Source organism: Oncorhynchus gorbuscha, linkage group LG18 (assembly GCF_021184085.1).
Source record: "Oncorhynchus gorbuscha isolate QuinsamMale2020 ecotype Even-year linkage group LG18, OgorEven_v1.0, whole genome shotgun sequence".
NCBI lineage: Eukaryota > Metazoa > Chordata > Actinopteri > Salmoniformes > Salmonidae > Oncorhynchus > Oncorhynchus gorbuscha.
In genome coordinates this window covers 42,239,200-42,252,268 of record NC_060190.1, presented here as the reverse complement: position 1 = coordinate 42,252,268, position 13,069 = coordinate 42,239,200, and the positions used below count along the sequence as shown (strand labels likewise).

Below are 13,069 nucleotides of genomic sequence, written 5' to 3'. Positions count from 1 at the left end.
GGTGATTAGGCCTGGCTCGCAGTCGGCGTTCCAATTAATCCCAAAGGAGTTGAGGTCAGGGCTCTGTGCAGGCCAGTCAAGTTACATTTACATTTACATTTAAGTCATTTAGCAGACGCTCTTATCCAGAGCGACTTACAAATTGGTGCATTCACCTTATGACATCCAGTGGAACAACCACTTTACAATAGTGCATCTAAATATTTTAAGGGGGGTGAGAAGGATTACTTTATCCTATCCTAGGTATTCCTTAAAGAGGTGGGGTTTCAGGTGTCTCCGGAAGGTGGTGATTGACTCCGCTGTCCTGGCGTCGTGAGGGAGTTTGTTCCACCATTGGGGAGCCAGAGCAGCGAACAGTTTTGACTGAGCTGAGCGGGAACTGTACTTCCTCAGTGGTAGGGAGGCGAGCAGGCCAGAGGTGGATGAACGCAGTGCCCTTATTTGGGTGTAGGGCCTGATCAGAGCCTGGAGGTACTGAGGTGCCGTTCCCCTCACAGCTCCGTAGGCAAGCACCATGGTCTTGTAGCGGATGCGAGCTTCAACTGGAAGCCAGTGGAGAGAGCGGAGGAGCGGGGTGACGTGAGAGAACTTGGGAAGGTTGAACACTAGACGGGCTGCGGCGTTCTGGATGAGTTGTAGGGGTTTAATGGCACAGGCAGGGAGCCCAGCCAACAGCGAGTTGCAGTAATCCAGACGGGAGATGACAAGTGCCTGGATTAGGACCTGCGCCGCTTCCTGTGTGAGGCAGGGTCGTACTCTGCGGATGTTGTAGAGCATGAACCTACAGGAACGGGCCACCGCCTTGATATTAGTTGAGAACGACAGTTCTTCCACACCGATCTCAACAAACCATTTCTGTATGTGTAACAGTATAGCTTCCGTGCCACTCCTCGCCCCGAACCAGGGACCCTTTGCACACATTGACAACAGCCACGCTCGAAGCATCGTTACCCATCGCTCCACAAAAGTTGCGGCCCTTGCAGAGCAAGGGGAACAACTACTTCAAGGTCTCCGAGCAAGTGACGTCACCGATTGAAACACTATTAGCGCACACCCCACTAACTAGCTAGCCATTTCACATCAGTTACATATGGACTTCGCTTTGTGCACATCAGGCTACTGGCACTTTCCTGTGCTACTGGCACAGGAAAGTGCCAGTAGCCTGATTCATCACTCCACTCCAGAGAATGCGCTTCCGCTGCTCCATAGTCCAATGGCGGCGAGCTTTACACCACTCCAGCCGACTCTTTCCATGGCTACTCTGCCATAGAAACCCATTTCATGAAGCTTGCAGTTTGGAACTTGGAAGTGAGCGTTGCAACCGTGGGTAGACATTTTTTTATGCTCTACTCAGCTCTCCCATTCTGTGAGCTTTTGTGGCCTATCAATTTGCGGCTGAGCAGTTGTTGCTCCAAGACGTTTTCACTTCACAATAACAGCACTTATAGTTGACCGGGGAAGCTCTAACAGGGCAGAAATTTGACGAATTGACTTGTTGGTAGGTGACATCCTTCGATGGTGCCACATTGAAAGTTGGAGGGAGACCTCAGTGGAGACGACCACCTGTGCTAATTAGCTATCTAGCGTGCTCAAACACCTGCTCTCGCTGATATAAAAGATAAGTTCCATATGTTTCAAAAACCATATCACAAGTGATGATTTCTGAATGTTAAAACAGAGCGTCGGATTGTAGTTCACATGGTCCCACCAGCAAGCGGTGCTTTTAGCTGAGAACCCTTGGGATAAGGCAGAATGCCTTGTTATTGGGCATGTTCGAGTGGATCACTTTTGTGGTGACCAACACCCTTCAAAGTGTGTTGGATTATGGGGATAAAATTGTCCAACTTGAGGCTACATGTCAACCGCATGAAAAGACATGTAATCAAAGGTCATGAAGTTTTGACTGCAAGTTTCTGCAGTTACTTTTCACCAACTTCATCCTGCAGCCATCAGCTCTATTGTCTACCAATCATTAGGGTGTTTTTGTTTCACTCACCAGAACGTGACCAAATACATGACTGAAACAGGAACCAACTTTGCTTAGATCATACATACCCACACACACATATATACACACACACACACACACACACACACACACACACACACACACACACACACACACACACACACACACACACACACACACACACACACACACACACACACACACACACACTACCATTCAAAAGTTTGGGGTACCCTTAGAAATGTCCTTGTTTTCCATGAAAACATACATGAAATTAGTTGCAAAATGAATAGGAAATACAGTCAAGACGTTGACAAGGTTATAAATATTGAATTTTAATTGAAAAAAATAATTGTGCCCTTCAAACAATGCTTTTGTCAAAGAATTCTCAATTTTCAGCAATTACAGCCTTCGTCTGTCCTTAACACTTTTTTTTACATTCTTCCACTGTCCGGTGTCTGTGTTCTTTTGCCTATCTTAATATTTTATTTCTATTGGCCAGTCTGAGATATGGCTTTTTCTTTGCAACTCTGCCTAGAAGGCCAGTATCTCAGAGTCTCCTCTTTACTGTTGACGTTGAGACTTGTTTTGTGGGTAATATTTAATGAAGCTGCCAGTTGAGGACTTGTGAGGCGTCTGTTTCTCAAACTAGATACTCTAATGTACTTGTCCTCTTGCTCAGTTGTGCACCGGGGCCTCCCACTCCTCTTTATATTCTGGTTAGAGCCAGCTGTTCTGTGAAGGGAGTAGTACACAGCGTTGTACGAGATCTTCAGTTTCTTGCCAATTTCTCGCATGGAATAGCCTTCATGTCTCAGAACTAGAATAGATTGTCGAGATTCAGAAGAAAGTGCTTTGTTTCTGGCCATTTTGAGCCTAGAATCAAACCCACAAATGCTGATGCTCCAGATACTCGACTTGTCTAAAGAAGGCCAGTTTTATTGCTTCTATAATCAATACAAACAATTTTCAGCTGTGCTAACATCATTGCAAAAGGGTTTTCTAATCATCAATTAGCCTTTTAAAATTATATATATATATCTAGTTCTGTCACACAGTGGCAGCTCCATTGAGGCAATCTCCATTTTGAATTAGTCCATTTTCTTCATCATGATTGGCTGATCCCTCCTGATGAACCGGTTGGACATGACTCCAACCAGGTCATCAGGAAGGATCAGCCAAAGATTTGTATAACTAACCCAAGATAGACCAGAGCAAATTAATCATAGAGGGAAGAACAAGCAAAGAGGTGGGCAGAGACAAGCGTGAGCTAGTGAGATCCTATTGTTACCGATTCTAGTTTTGGAAACAATACTGATAAAATGTTTATTGAGAAAATTTGCAGAATGTCAGCCAAAATCCATCTCATCACCATATTTGGTAGTGAGTGAAAAGGCCAGCCAGATGCTTCACATTATACTTCCAGTGAAATATCTGGCTCATTGTTCTGTGGTTGAACCTCCCTTGACTTCACTCCTCAAATGTCGTCAGTCGGTTGCTTTAGCCTTACCACTCAAACGTCCCCAATGCCTTTTGTTCTCAGAAAGCAAATTCTATGGATGAGATTGTAACTATCAAAAATCCTGTTAAACTGGATGGGCCATATGTCAAGGGTGTGCCTTTCCAAATCATGTCCAATCAATTAAATTTACCACAGATGGATTCCAATTAAGTTGTAGAAACATCAAGAACAATCAATGAGAACAGGATGCACCTGAGCTCAATTTTAAGTCTCATAGCAAAGGGTCTGAATACTTGTGCAAATATGGTGTTTTTTATTTTGAATACTTTTCTAAAAACCTGTTTTCGCTTTGTCATTATGGGGTGTGTGTAGATGAGGGGGAAAAACAATTTAATCCATTTCAGAATAAGGTTGTAACGTAACAATGTTGAAAACGTCAAGAGGTCTGAATACTTTCTGAATGTACAGGAGTAAGAGTGATTCAATTATATGCTACACCCCTGATAAATTACAACTAGTATAGATGTGGAGACATGAGGCATTAATATGGTCAGTCTATTAACATACCAAAGAAATGTACTACATTGAAGCAGCATTAGTAACTCAAATGGCTAAATAAATATTGAAAACAATGTTCATGTGAAAAGTAGTGCAATATCACGATATCAGACAGAAAATTCATGACTCAGTTTGGTTCCCATTAATAAATATTTATTATGTGTTTACATTTCAGGGAAATGTATGATCCATGAACTTGTCTACACAGGATATAACACAAAGTCAAGAATACATAGATTGCTTAGTCTTTGTAATAAAGCCACAAAGTCAGCTTTAAAAAAAAAGGTCTTCATAAATAGTAGTTTGAGAACTATTGGAGGTCAAAAGTTTAATAGTGATTTGATATAAGGGGAAAAAAATAAAGGTCCCTATCATATCTGGAGATCCCAATGAAGTTCACTTGACTGCAATATTGGCCCATCTATTGAAAAACTATTTCCATTTGCCTAACATGCGGACTACACCGGCCACACGCGTGCATCTGCTGATTTTGTCCATCCACATTTGATGCAATCACAACACACGCAGTTGTGCATTTCTCTACCCCGACCATTAATCCACAGAACTAGAAACTAAGTAGGTTTCCCTTTTTATCTTCCTGATATCCAATAAGGAGGGGACTTGCAGCATCTGGCGCTTCTCAATAGAAGCAAGTTCTATTTTAGAGCTGGGCTACGCAGACACTCATTCACGCGAGCGGTGTGAACAACATGTATTTGTACATTTATTTTGCAACGCTCGCGGCATGCAGCGTGGCCGGTGAGGTTTGCATAAGGCACAGGAATACTAAATGATTATTCATACACACTACACGGTGGACCCTATGCAATGACTTAAAGTTTAAACCGTAATAACATACCTTTAAGGTGCAATAATTTGACCTTAAGAGTTCTGAAATATAGCCTTAAAAAGAAACTCAAGATGAGAAGAGAAAGAGTTAACCTATTCCCAGATTTGCCCATTGTGCGTTGCAAAGTTAGTTTCCATACCAGCAATCAATCATACAAGATTGTGTTCAATTGTAAAGGGACATGAGGGGTAAGGGTACCAAGCACCATGTCTTGTAAGAAAGTAATTTAAATTGTTTGCCTTCCAGCTCCATAACCCATACCTGGGTTGGGGTTGACTGCTTTAAAAAAATGTTAAATCAACAGAATTAAATGCCCATAATGAATTGTTGGAATTGCCCATTGTTTTCAATCAGGACTTTTCAATGTTCAGTTCATGAATTTAATTTCAAATAATTCCTTGTATTGACAGAATAAATATGGAATGTATTGACCCCAACCCGGGCCCATTTTATCACACAAGCCTCCTACAACTTGATGTAGGCAGCTCTGTAGGCCAAGAAAGACACCATTACGATATCTCTATGACTTTGAGGTTCCCTTCCTTCCAGGAAACATGTAATCAATCTGGTCAAAAATCCCCTGTTGTTCTTAATGAGCTAGAGTCAAGCATAGAGCTTCATTTAGATTTTTTTTAAAGTGGTGCCGCATCGGTGGGATGCCCCTCCATTTAGTTCACTGGCTAAAGATACTTTAATGGGGAAAAAGGAGCCCAAGCAGCGAACCACCACCAGAAAACCAAGTATGACATGAGCAAATCAGGGGAGGAGAAGAAGAGTGGAGAGAAGGAGCTACGGGGGACCATGGCGTGTTCCAGCAGCACTTTATAGGGTAGGGAGGCGGGGGGGGGGGCAATCGACCAGGAAATGGCTGAGGGGGCCACAGCTGGGCTGCTCTCAGAGAAGGGTGTCGTCAGTGCAGCCTCCCTCCAGGCCGTAGCGGAACTCCTGCAGGTTGGTGACGCCGTAGAAGTGGATGAAGGCTGCCGCAACCACCAGGACATGGAAGATCTGGTGGGAGTGGAACTGAGGAGAGAGAGAGAGAGAGGTCAGAGGCAGCGTACCAAATGGCATCACAATTCCCCATTTAGTGCATTGGGATGCAGCCAGAGTATCTCCAAATGCTCCTCTGGTTGGAGCATGGCGTTTGCATCCCTAAAGATCTAGGAGTTTGGTTACTGCATGGGCCGCATATGCCTACAGAACATGTGAGAACGTAAGTCCCATCACACAAAAACATCTGATAAATGACAATAACATTATCCTTATATAAATGAGGACATAGGGTTAGTTCAGGAGCTAGCTACAAGCCTGTGTTTACATCCCAAATGAAAAAAAAAAAAGTGCCTGTCTTACCCAGATGTCACATTTGCCGGGGAAGTAGCGCTCAGGGATCCTGGCGGCGTACAGTCCGGCGCCAGTGATGTACATGGCGCCCATCAGGTAGAACCAGCCCATCTGTCCCACAGTGGTGGCCTTGACGAAGCCCTCCTCGATGGTGAAGTGCACTGTGGGGACGATGCCGCTCAGTCCCAGGCCCATGAAGACTCCTGTGGGAGACATGGAGTGGAAAGGTTGGTTGATGGAAGCACTGGGCAGGAGCATTCGTAGTATAGGATGGGGGTCTTCAATATTTTCTTGCCCAGCAACCCATCATATGTTAGCAACCCCCCCCCCCCCTTTCCATGTCTTGTCTTATCATGTAAATGATATTGACAAGAAGTAAAACATTTTAAAATTAGATATGGTAGAATGTTCAATTTTGTTGAACTCCCCACATTATTATGCACTGGTAGCCTATTTGCAGGTACTTCTTCAAAGCCTATATCAGGTATTCTAGTTAAAAAATAATTGTACTATAAAGACAGTAGCATGTTGAATTAATACATTGACATGCATGTCCTTGCTCTGTAGCTACGTCACAGTTCACTGTCTGACAGGCTGGTTAATATGTGGTGCAGCACCTGCTCGGGTGGGCCGGTGCGCGGGCGTGGAGAAGCGCTCCCACTGGGCCACTACTATGGCGGCGATGCCCAGCACACAGACGATGGTGAGGTAGATGAGGCGTGGCTGTGGGGAACAGTAAAACGAGTAGTAGAGCCAGGGCACGAAGGAACCCATGATCAGCAGGGCGATACCTGAGTAGTCAAGCCTAAGGGGAGACAAACAACAACGTGAAGGTTAGATGAGGATTGATGCAGATCCATTTGGATGACACTCGAACATAAGACAATTTCTGAACTGAAACACGGTAGTGCTATTCAGAAAACAAACAAAAGTTCCATGCGGCCTTACTTGGAGAAGGTGCGAGACACTTTCTCAGAGTGGCAGTAGACGGTATGAAAGAGCCAGGAGAAGCTGAGGCAGAGCACCGCGCCCAGAAAGAACATCCCAAACACCACCTTCTCCTGCAGAGGTGCCATGAAGTACATGTTGGGCCGCAGAATGGTGTACGTGCCCAGACAAATAAATAGGATCAGCCCTGGGGGTTGGAGAGGTGAGGCCATCATTAGTGGATCAGTAATCATATAGGGCATATCATAACAAATTAACATTAGCGAAAGAACAGGATCTCTATGGGGCATACTGCATATAAGGTGGGGGGGGGGGGGGGGCACAATCAAGCCCATTGTATATGGAAATGTTATGTGTAGAGGAGGCACAATATTTCACTATATAGTATAGAGGCCGACCGATTCATCGGAATGGCCGATTAATTAAGGCCAATTTCAAGTTTTCATAACAATCGGAAATCGGTCATTTTGGATGCCGATTTAACAAAAAAAAATGTTTTACACCTTTATTTAACTAGGCAAGTCAGTTAATTAAGAATACATTCTTATTTTCAATGAAGGCCTAGGAACGGTGGGTTAACTGCCTTGTTCAGGGGCAGAACGACAGATTTTTACCTTGTCAGCTCAGGGATTCAATCTTGCAACCTTACGGTTAATTAGTCCAACGCTCTAACCACCTGCCTCAAGAGGAGCCCACCTGTTACGTGAATGCAGTAAGAAGCCCAGGTAAGTTGCTAGCTAGCATTAAAGTTAATCAATCATAATCACTAGTTATAACTACACATTGTTGATAATACTAGTTTATCTAGTGTGTTCTGCCCTGCGTTGTTTCTAATCGATGCAGTGCGCATTCGCGAAAAAGGACTGTCGTTGCTCCAACGTGTACCTAACCATAAACACCAATGCCTTTCTTAAAATCAATACACAGAAGTATATATTTTTGAACCTGCATATTTAGCTAAAAGAAATCCAGGTTAGCAGGCAATATTAACCAGGTGAAATTGTCACTTCTCTTGCGTTCATTGCACACAGAGTCAGGGTATATGCAACAGTTTGGGCAGCCTGGCTCATTGTGAACTAATTTGCCAGAATTTTACGTAATTATGAGGGTTCCGTATTTCACTGAAAGAATAAATGTTTTGTTTTCGAGATGATAGTTTCCGGATTCGACCATATTAATGACCTATGGCTCGTATTTGTGTGTGTTATTATGTTATAATTAAGTCTATGATTTGATAGAGCAGTCGACCTGAGTGATGGTGGGCACCAGCAGGCTCATAAGCATTAATTCAAACAGCACGCTCGTGCGTTTTGGCAGCTGCTCTTCTGTTTATGAATTCAAGCCTATCAACTCCCAAGATTAGGCAGGTGTAATGATGTGATGTGAAATGGCTAGCTAGTTAGCGGGGTGCGCGCTAATAGCGTTTCAAACGTCACTCGGTCTGAGACTTGGAGTAGTTGTTCCCCTTGCTCTGCATGGGTAACGCTGCTTCGAGGGTGGCTGTTGTCGATGTGTTCCTGGTTCGAGCGAGGAGAGGGACGGAAGCTATACTGTTACACTGGCAATATTAAAGTGCCTATTAGAACATCCAATAGCCAAAGGTATATGAAATACAAATGGTAGAGAGAAATAGTCCTATAATTCCTATAATAACTACAACCTAAAACTTCTTACCTGGGAATATTGAAGACTCATGTTACAAAGGAACCACCAGCTTTCATATGTTCTCATGTCCTGAGCAAGCAACTCAAACGTTGGCTTTCTTACATGGCACATATTGCACTTTTACTTTCTTCTCCAACACTTTGTTTTTGCATTATTTAAACCAAATTGAACATGTTTCATTATTTATTTGAGGCAAAATTTATTTTAATTATGTATTATATTAAGTTAAAATAAGTGTTAATTCAGAATTGTTGTAATTGTCATTATTACAACAACAAAAAAGTTTTTAAAATAAATCTGCCGATTAAAATCGGTAGTGGCTTTTTTTTGCCCTCCAATAATCGGTATCGGCGTCGAAAAATCATAATCGGTCGACCTCTAATATAGTATGGATAAGTGACGGCACCATACATACATTGCGTAAAATCAGTACGCCGAACTTCTACTGAATGTGCCCTTGCTGTCAGGAGCATGTACTTGACCTGCACAGCAACTTTATAAGCATAAGGTTAATGTGAGGATTGGCCAAATGTATGTGGACACCTGCTCGTCGATCACCTCATTCCAAATTCAAGGCCGATAATACGGAGTTTGACCCCCCCTTTGCTTCCATAACAGCCTCCACTCTTATGGGAAGGCTTTCCACTAGGTGTTGGAACATTGCTGGGGGGGGGGGGGGGGGGTTGTTTCCATTCAGCCACAACAGCATTAGTGAGGTTGGGCGATGAGGCCCGGCTCGCATTCAGCGTTCCAACTCATCCCAAAGGTGTTCGATGGGGTTGAGGTCAGGACTCTGCGCAGGCCAGTCAAGTTCTTCCACACCGATCTCGACAATCCTTTTCTGTATAGACCTCGCTTTGTGCACCAGGGCATTGTCATGCTGAAACAGGAAAGGGCCTTCCCCAAACTGTTGCCACAAAGTTGGAAGCACAGAATCATCTAGAATGTCATTGTCTTGCTGTAGCGTTAAGATTTCCACTACTCCAGAGTCCAATGGCGGAGAGCTCTACAACACTCCAGCCAACGCTAGGTATTGTGCATATGATCTTAGGCTTGTGTGCGGCTGTTCGACCATGGAAACCCATTTTATGAAGCTCCTGGCGAACAGTTCTTGTGCTGACATTGCTTCCAGAGGCAGTTTGGAAGTCTGTGGTGAGTGTTTCAACCGAAGACAGACGATTTTTATGAACTTCAGCACTCGGAGGTCCCGTTCTGTGAGCTTGTGTGGCCTACCACTTCGCGGCTGAGCTGTTGTTGCTCCTAGCCGTTTCCACTTCACAATAACAGCACTTAAAGTTGACCGGGGCAGCTCTTGCAGGGCAGAAATTTGACAAACTATCTTGTTGGAAAGGTAGCATCCTATGATGGTTACACATTGAAAGTCACTGAGCTCTTCAGTATGGGCCATTCTACTGTCAATGTTTGTCTATGGAGATTACATGGCGGTGTACCCAATTTTATAAAATAGCCCGAAACCACTAATTTGAAGAGGTGTCCACATACTTTTGACCATGTAGTGCATCTCACACACTCACTCACCCAGAAGGTGGGTCCAGATGTTGCCTGTTTCTGTATGGATCCTGAAGATGCTTCCAAAGCAGGCGCGGAAGGAGGGCATTGGGGGCCGGTGTCCATGCAGGAGATAGTCGTTGTCCTTCAGCCACTCAGGCAGGACGTGAAAAGGGATTACCCTCCAACTACCCTTCCACACCTGAAACACAGGGGTATAGGCTACCATGAATGTCTTGTTCATCTCACCAGTCTTATTCTCTCGGTATGAATTTAAGACAGAGCAGCCATGGGGGCTGTTCCAGAAAGCAGGATCAATGAGTTAGCCAGGTACCAGAATTTCTGAAATAACTTCATCTTTTCAAGAAATATAGACTTGAAATGGGCATGGTATAATTGACTCGACAACCAACAACCCATATTCAAGTTTAGCTTTCTAAATGAATCAGGAAATCAAGAGATATATTTGGCTGGTTATGAAAGTTAGCTGGCTAACTTAATGATCCTGGCTTCTGGAACAGCCCAATGATGCCTACTTTGTGCACAAACTCCTCCATCTTCTCCATGGCGTGGTGAGCCTGGAGGGGCAGCGTCAGGACCTCTTCAACCTCTTCGTCATCATCATCCTCATCATCATCAGGCAGAACTGAGGCCCCCTGCAGAGATAAAATGGAAGGTGATTTAGTTAGGTGAGTAGAGCACGGCAGGATAAGTGACCACATGGGAATTAATCCCAGTTGGCTTTGGTCTACATTTCCCTAACCAATACTTAGGTGTGACCCCCACCAAGCTGAGCGCTATTGCCCAATGACCTCAACCTACATTTGTTTTGTCTTCAACTGGGGTCTAAACAGGTGGGTGCAATGCTTCAAAACATTCAGATAAATGCATTGTGTATAACAAACCAATATGTCTGCCATGTAGAATTGGCCAATAGGGAGTTCTGCAACGTTCTGAACTTTCACCTTTCTGAATACACTGATGGTTTCACTAGAAACTTGTGTTAGCAGACCACCTCAATCTTTCAAAATGTTGATTTAGAAGATTCTGAGCTCCGCTTTAGAAAATATCTGTGTTAATACAGCAGTTGAGTCAGGCTTCATACCAAATTACCCCCTATTCCATATATAGGGCACTACTTTTCACGAGGGCCCATGGGAAACAGATCCATCTTACAGCACTGTGTAGAGAATAGGGTGCTATTTGGAAAGATAACTTTGTCTCCCCCACATTCACCTCCGACATCATGCCTTTCCCCCCTGCCTGCCGGCCCGCCTCCTCCAGCAGGGGTCCCAACTCCATCAGCTCTACATCCGGGGACCGGCAGTCCTCCGAGATCCGACAGTCTGCATCGCTCGCAGACCCGTTTCGGCCTGACATAGGGAGATCGCCTGATGACCTGTCCTCTGCCCGTGTATCCTGCTAAAGCCTGTCACTTTCAGTGCTCAGTTGGCCAGTACTGAGGACTCAAATCACAATTAAATTAACCAAATAAGTACATTACCTAGCCAGTTACTGTAGTCTTTCACTGAAACAACTCGATGAACTAATTACAACTAACTTCACCTGTGACAATAGCACCTGATGTGGATTTTTGGTCAATCTAATATTTCCCCCAGAGAGATTATAATCGCCTGCTCTTGCATTCAGCACGGAGTGTGCAGCTTCCAGTATTACTTTGACAAACATTTTAACACCAGCAACAACGTCTTGTATCATGCTCAGCTATACAGTCGTGAAAATATTAACTCGTTAAATCAACATTTTAGACGATATGTTACTCGGCTAAAATGGCAAGACCAAAATTGCTCTTGGTAGACACGAAATGGTAGTTGGTTAGCTAACATTAGCTTGCTAGCTAGCAGCTAACAAACAAAACTGGCAAGACTGTCAGCTGGTTGACGAGCTTTGAACAAAACATCAACACAATAGTATCAGAAGAAACATGGAATTAAATAGCAATATAAACGACTTGACACCCCCAAACTCATTTATTATTATTTGGCTGACATGATTGCTTACGTACTGGTAAATTATAGTTTGAGCCCGAAACTACCGCACGCTAGCTAACTGCCTAGCACTAGCAGGTTAGTGGAACTAGCAAATTAGCGTTCGCATACTCAAAGAAAGCTGGGCACATCTGGCTGTATCAAACCAATACCAAACACCCTGACTATTGCAATTACTGCACCTGCAATAATATTGTTCGTTGTCGTAGTTAACGTTTACATGTTCATTCAACAGACGTACCTTATACTCCAGACGGCAAAAGAAACGTGACCCTGAGCCCTTCCGGATTCTTACAAAAACAAGCCGAACCCCCGAACAGTCACGAAGCACGACGAATGAAAATGACAAATTATATTAATGCCAAGCAACTGGTTTACGTTTAACTGGGTCTCATAAACAATGACGCTGCGTCTCCATCTAGTGGTTAAAATTACAATTGTACAACGGTTAAAATGTTTTAGGTTTAACCCCCTATGAATGATATCAAATCAACATAGGCTAAAAATAGTAATGTTCTATTCCCAGGTCATGCACGTGCTTCTGCTATTAATGATTCAGTGGAATCGCATTACCTCCATAATAGTGCCTGCACGAACCCACATGAACGTTACTTGTACTTTACAATGTTAAAAATTGTATTCGGCCCGGAGCTGCCGACGCCACATTTTAGTAGCACAAGATAAATTTAAATTATTATTTTTTTAATCCTCATCCAGCATCCTTGTGGACAGAGAGCTACTCCTACACCCAAACC

At 43.7% G+C, this 13,069-nt stretch overlaps 1 protein-coding gene across 4 annotated transcripts; it reads right to left on the bottom strand.

The window, feature by feature from the left end:
• Positions 1-4,125: 4,125 nt before the first annotated feature.
• Positions 4,126-12,707, bottom strand: LOC124003673 (adiponectin receptor protein 1-like). 4 transcript variants are annotated; one of them, XM_046312182.1, is made up of 8 exons: positions 12,556-12,707; positions 11,542-11,764; positions 10,842-10,961; positions 10,336-10,507; positions 7,132-7,318; positions 6,801-6,988; positions 6,193-6,386; positions 4,126-5,862 (listed from the first exon to the last, which is right to left on the bottom strand). In XM_046312182.1, the coding sequence occupies exons 2-8, from the start codon at positions 11,683-11,685 to the stop codon at positions 5,734-5,736; spliced, it is 1,134 nt and encodes a 377-aa protein (XP_046168138.1). In that variant the 5' UTR covers positions 11,686-11,764; positions 12,556-12,707; the 3' UTR covers positions 4,126-5,733. The 4 variants fall into 4 exon arrangements, with proteins under 4 accessions (XP_046168138.1, XP_046168137.1, XP_046168139.1 ...); XM_046312181.1 differs by having other exon boundaries at positions 11,542-11,771; positions 12,556-12,701; XM_046312183.1 differs by having other exon boundaries at positions 11,542-11,724; positions 12,556-12,682.
• Positions 12,708-13,069: the final 362 nt, after the last annotated feature.

Bases quoted from the DNA above. Each gene is read 5' to 3' on its own strand.
- LOC124003673 (XM_046312182.1), bottom strand. From the start codon at position 11,685: ATGTCAGGCCGAAACGGGTCTGCGAGCGATGCAGACTGTCGGATCTCG. The intron at 10,508-10,841 runs GTAGGCATCATT...CCTGTGTTTCAG, and splicing joins TGGAGGAGTTTGTGCACAAA to GTGTGGAAGGGTAGTTGGAG. The intron at 5,863-6,192 runs GTAAGACAGGCA...CTCTCTCCTCAG, and splicing joins CCGGCAAATGTGACATCTGG to TTCCACTCCCACCAGATCTT.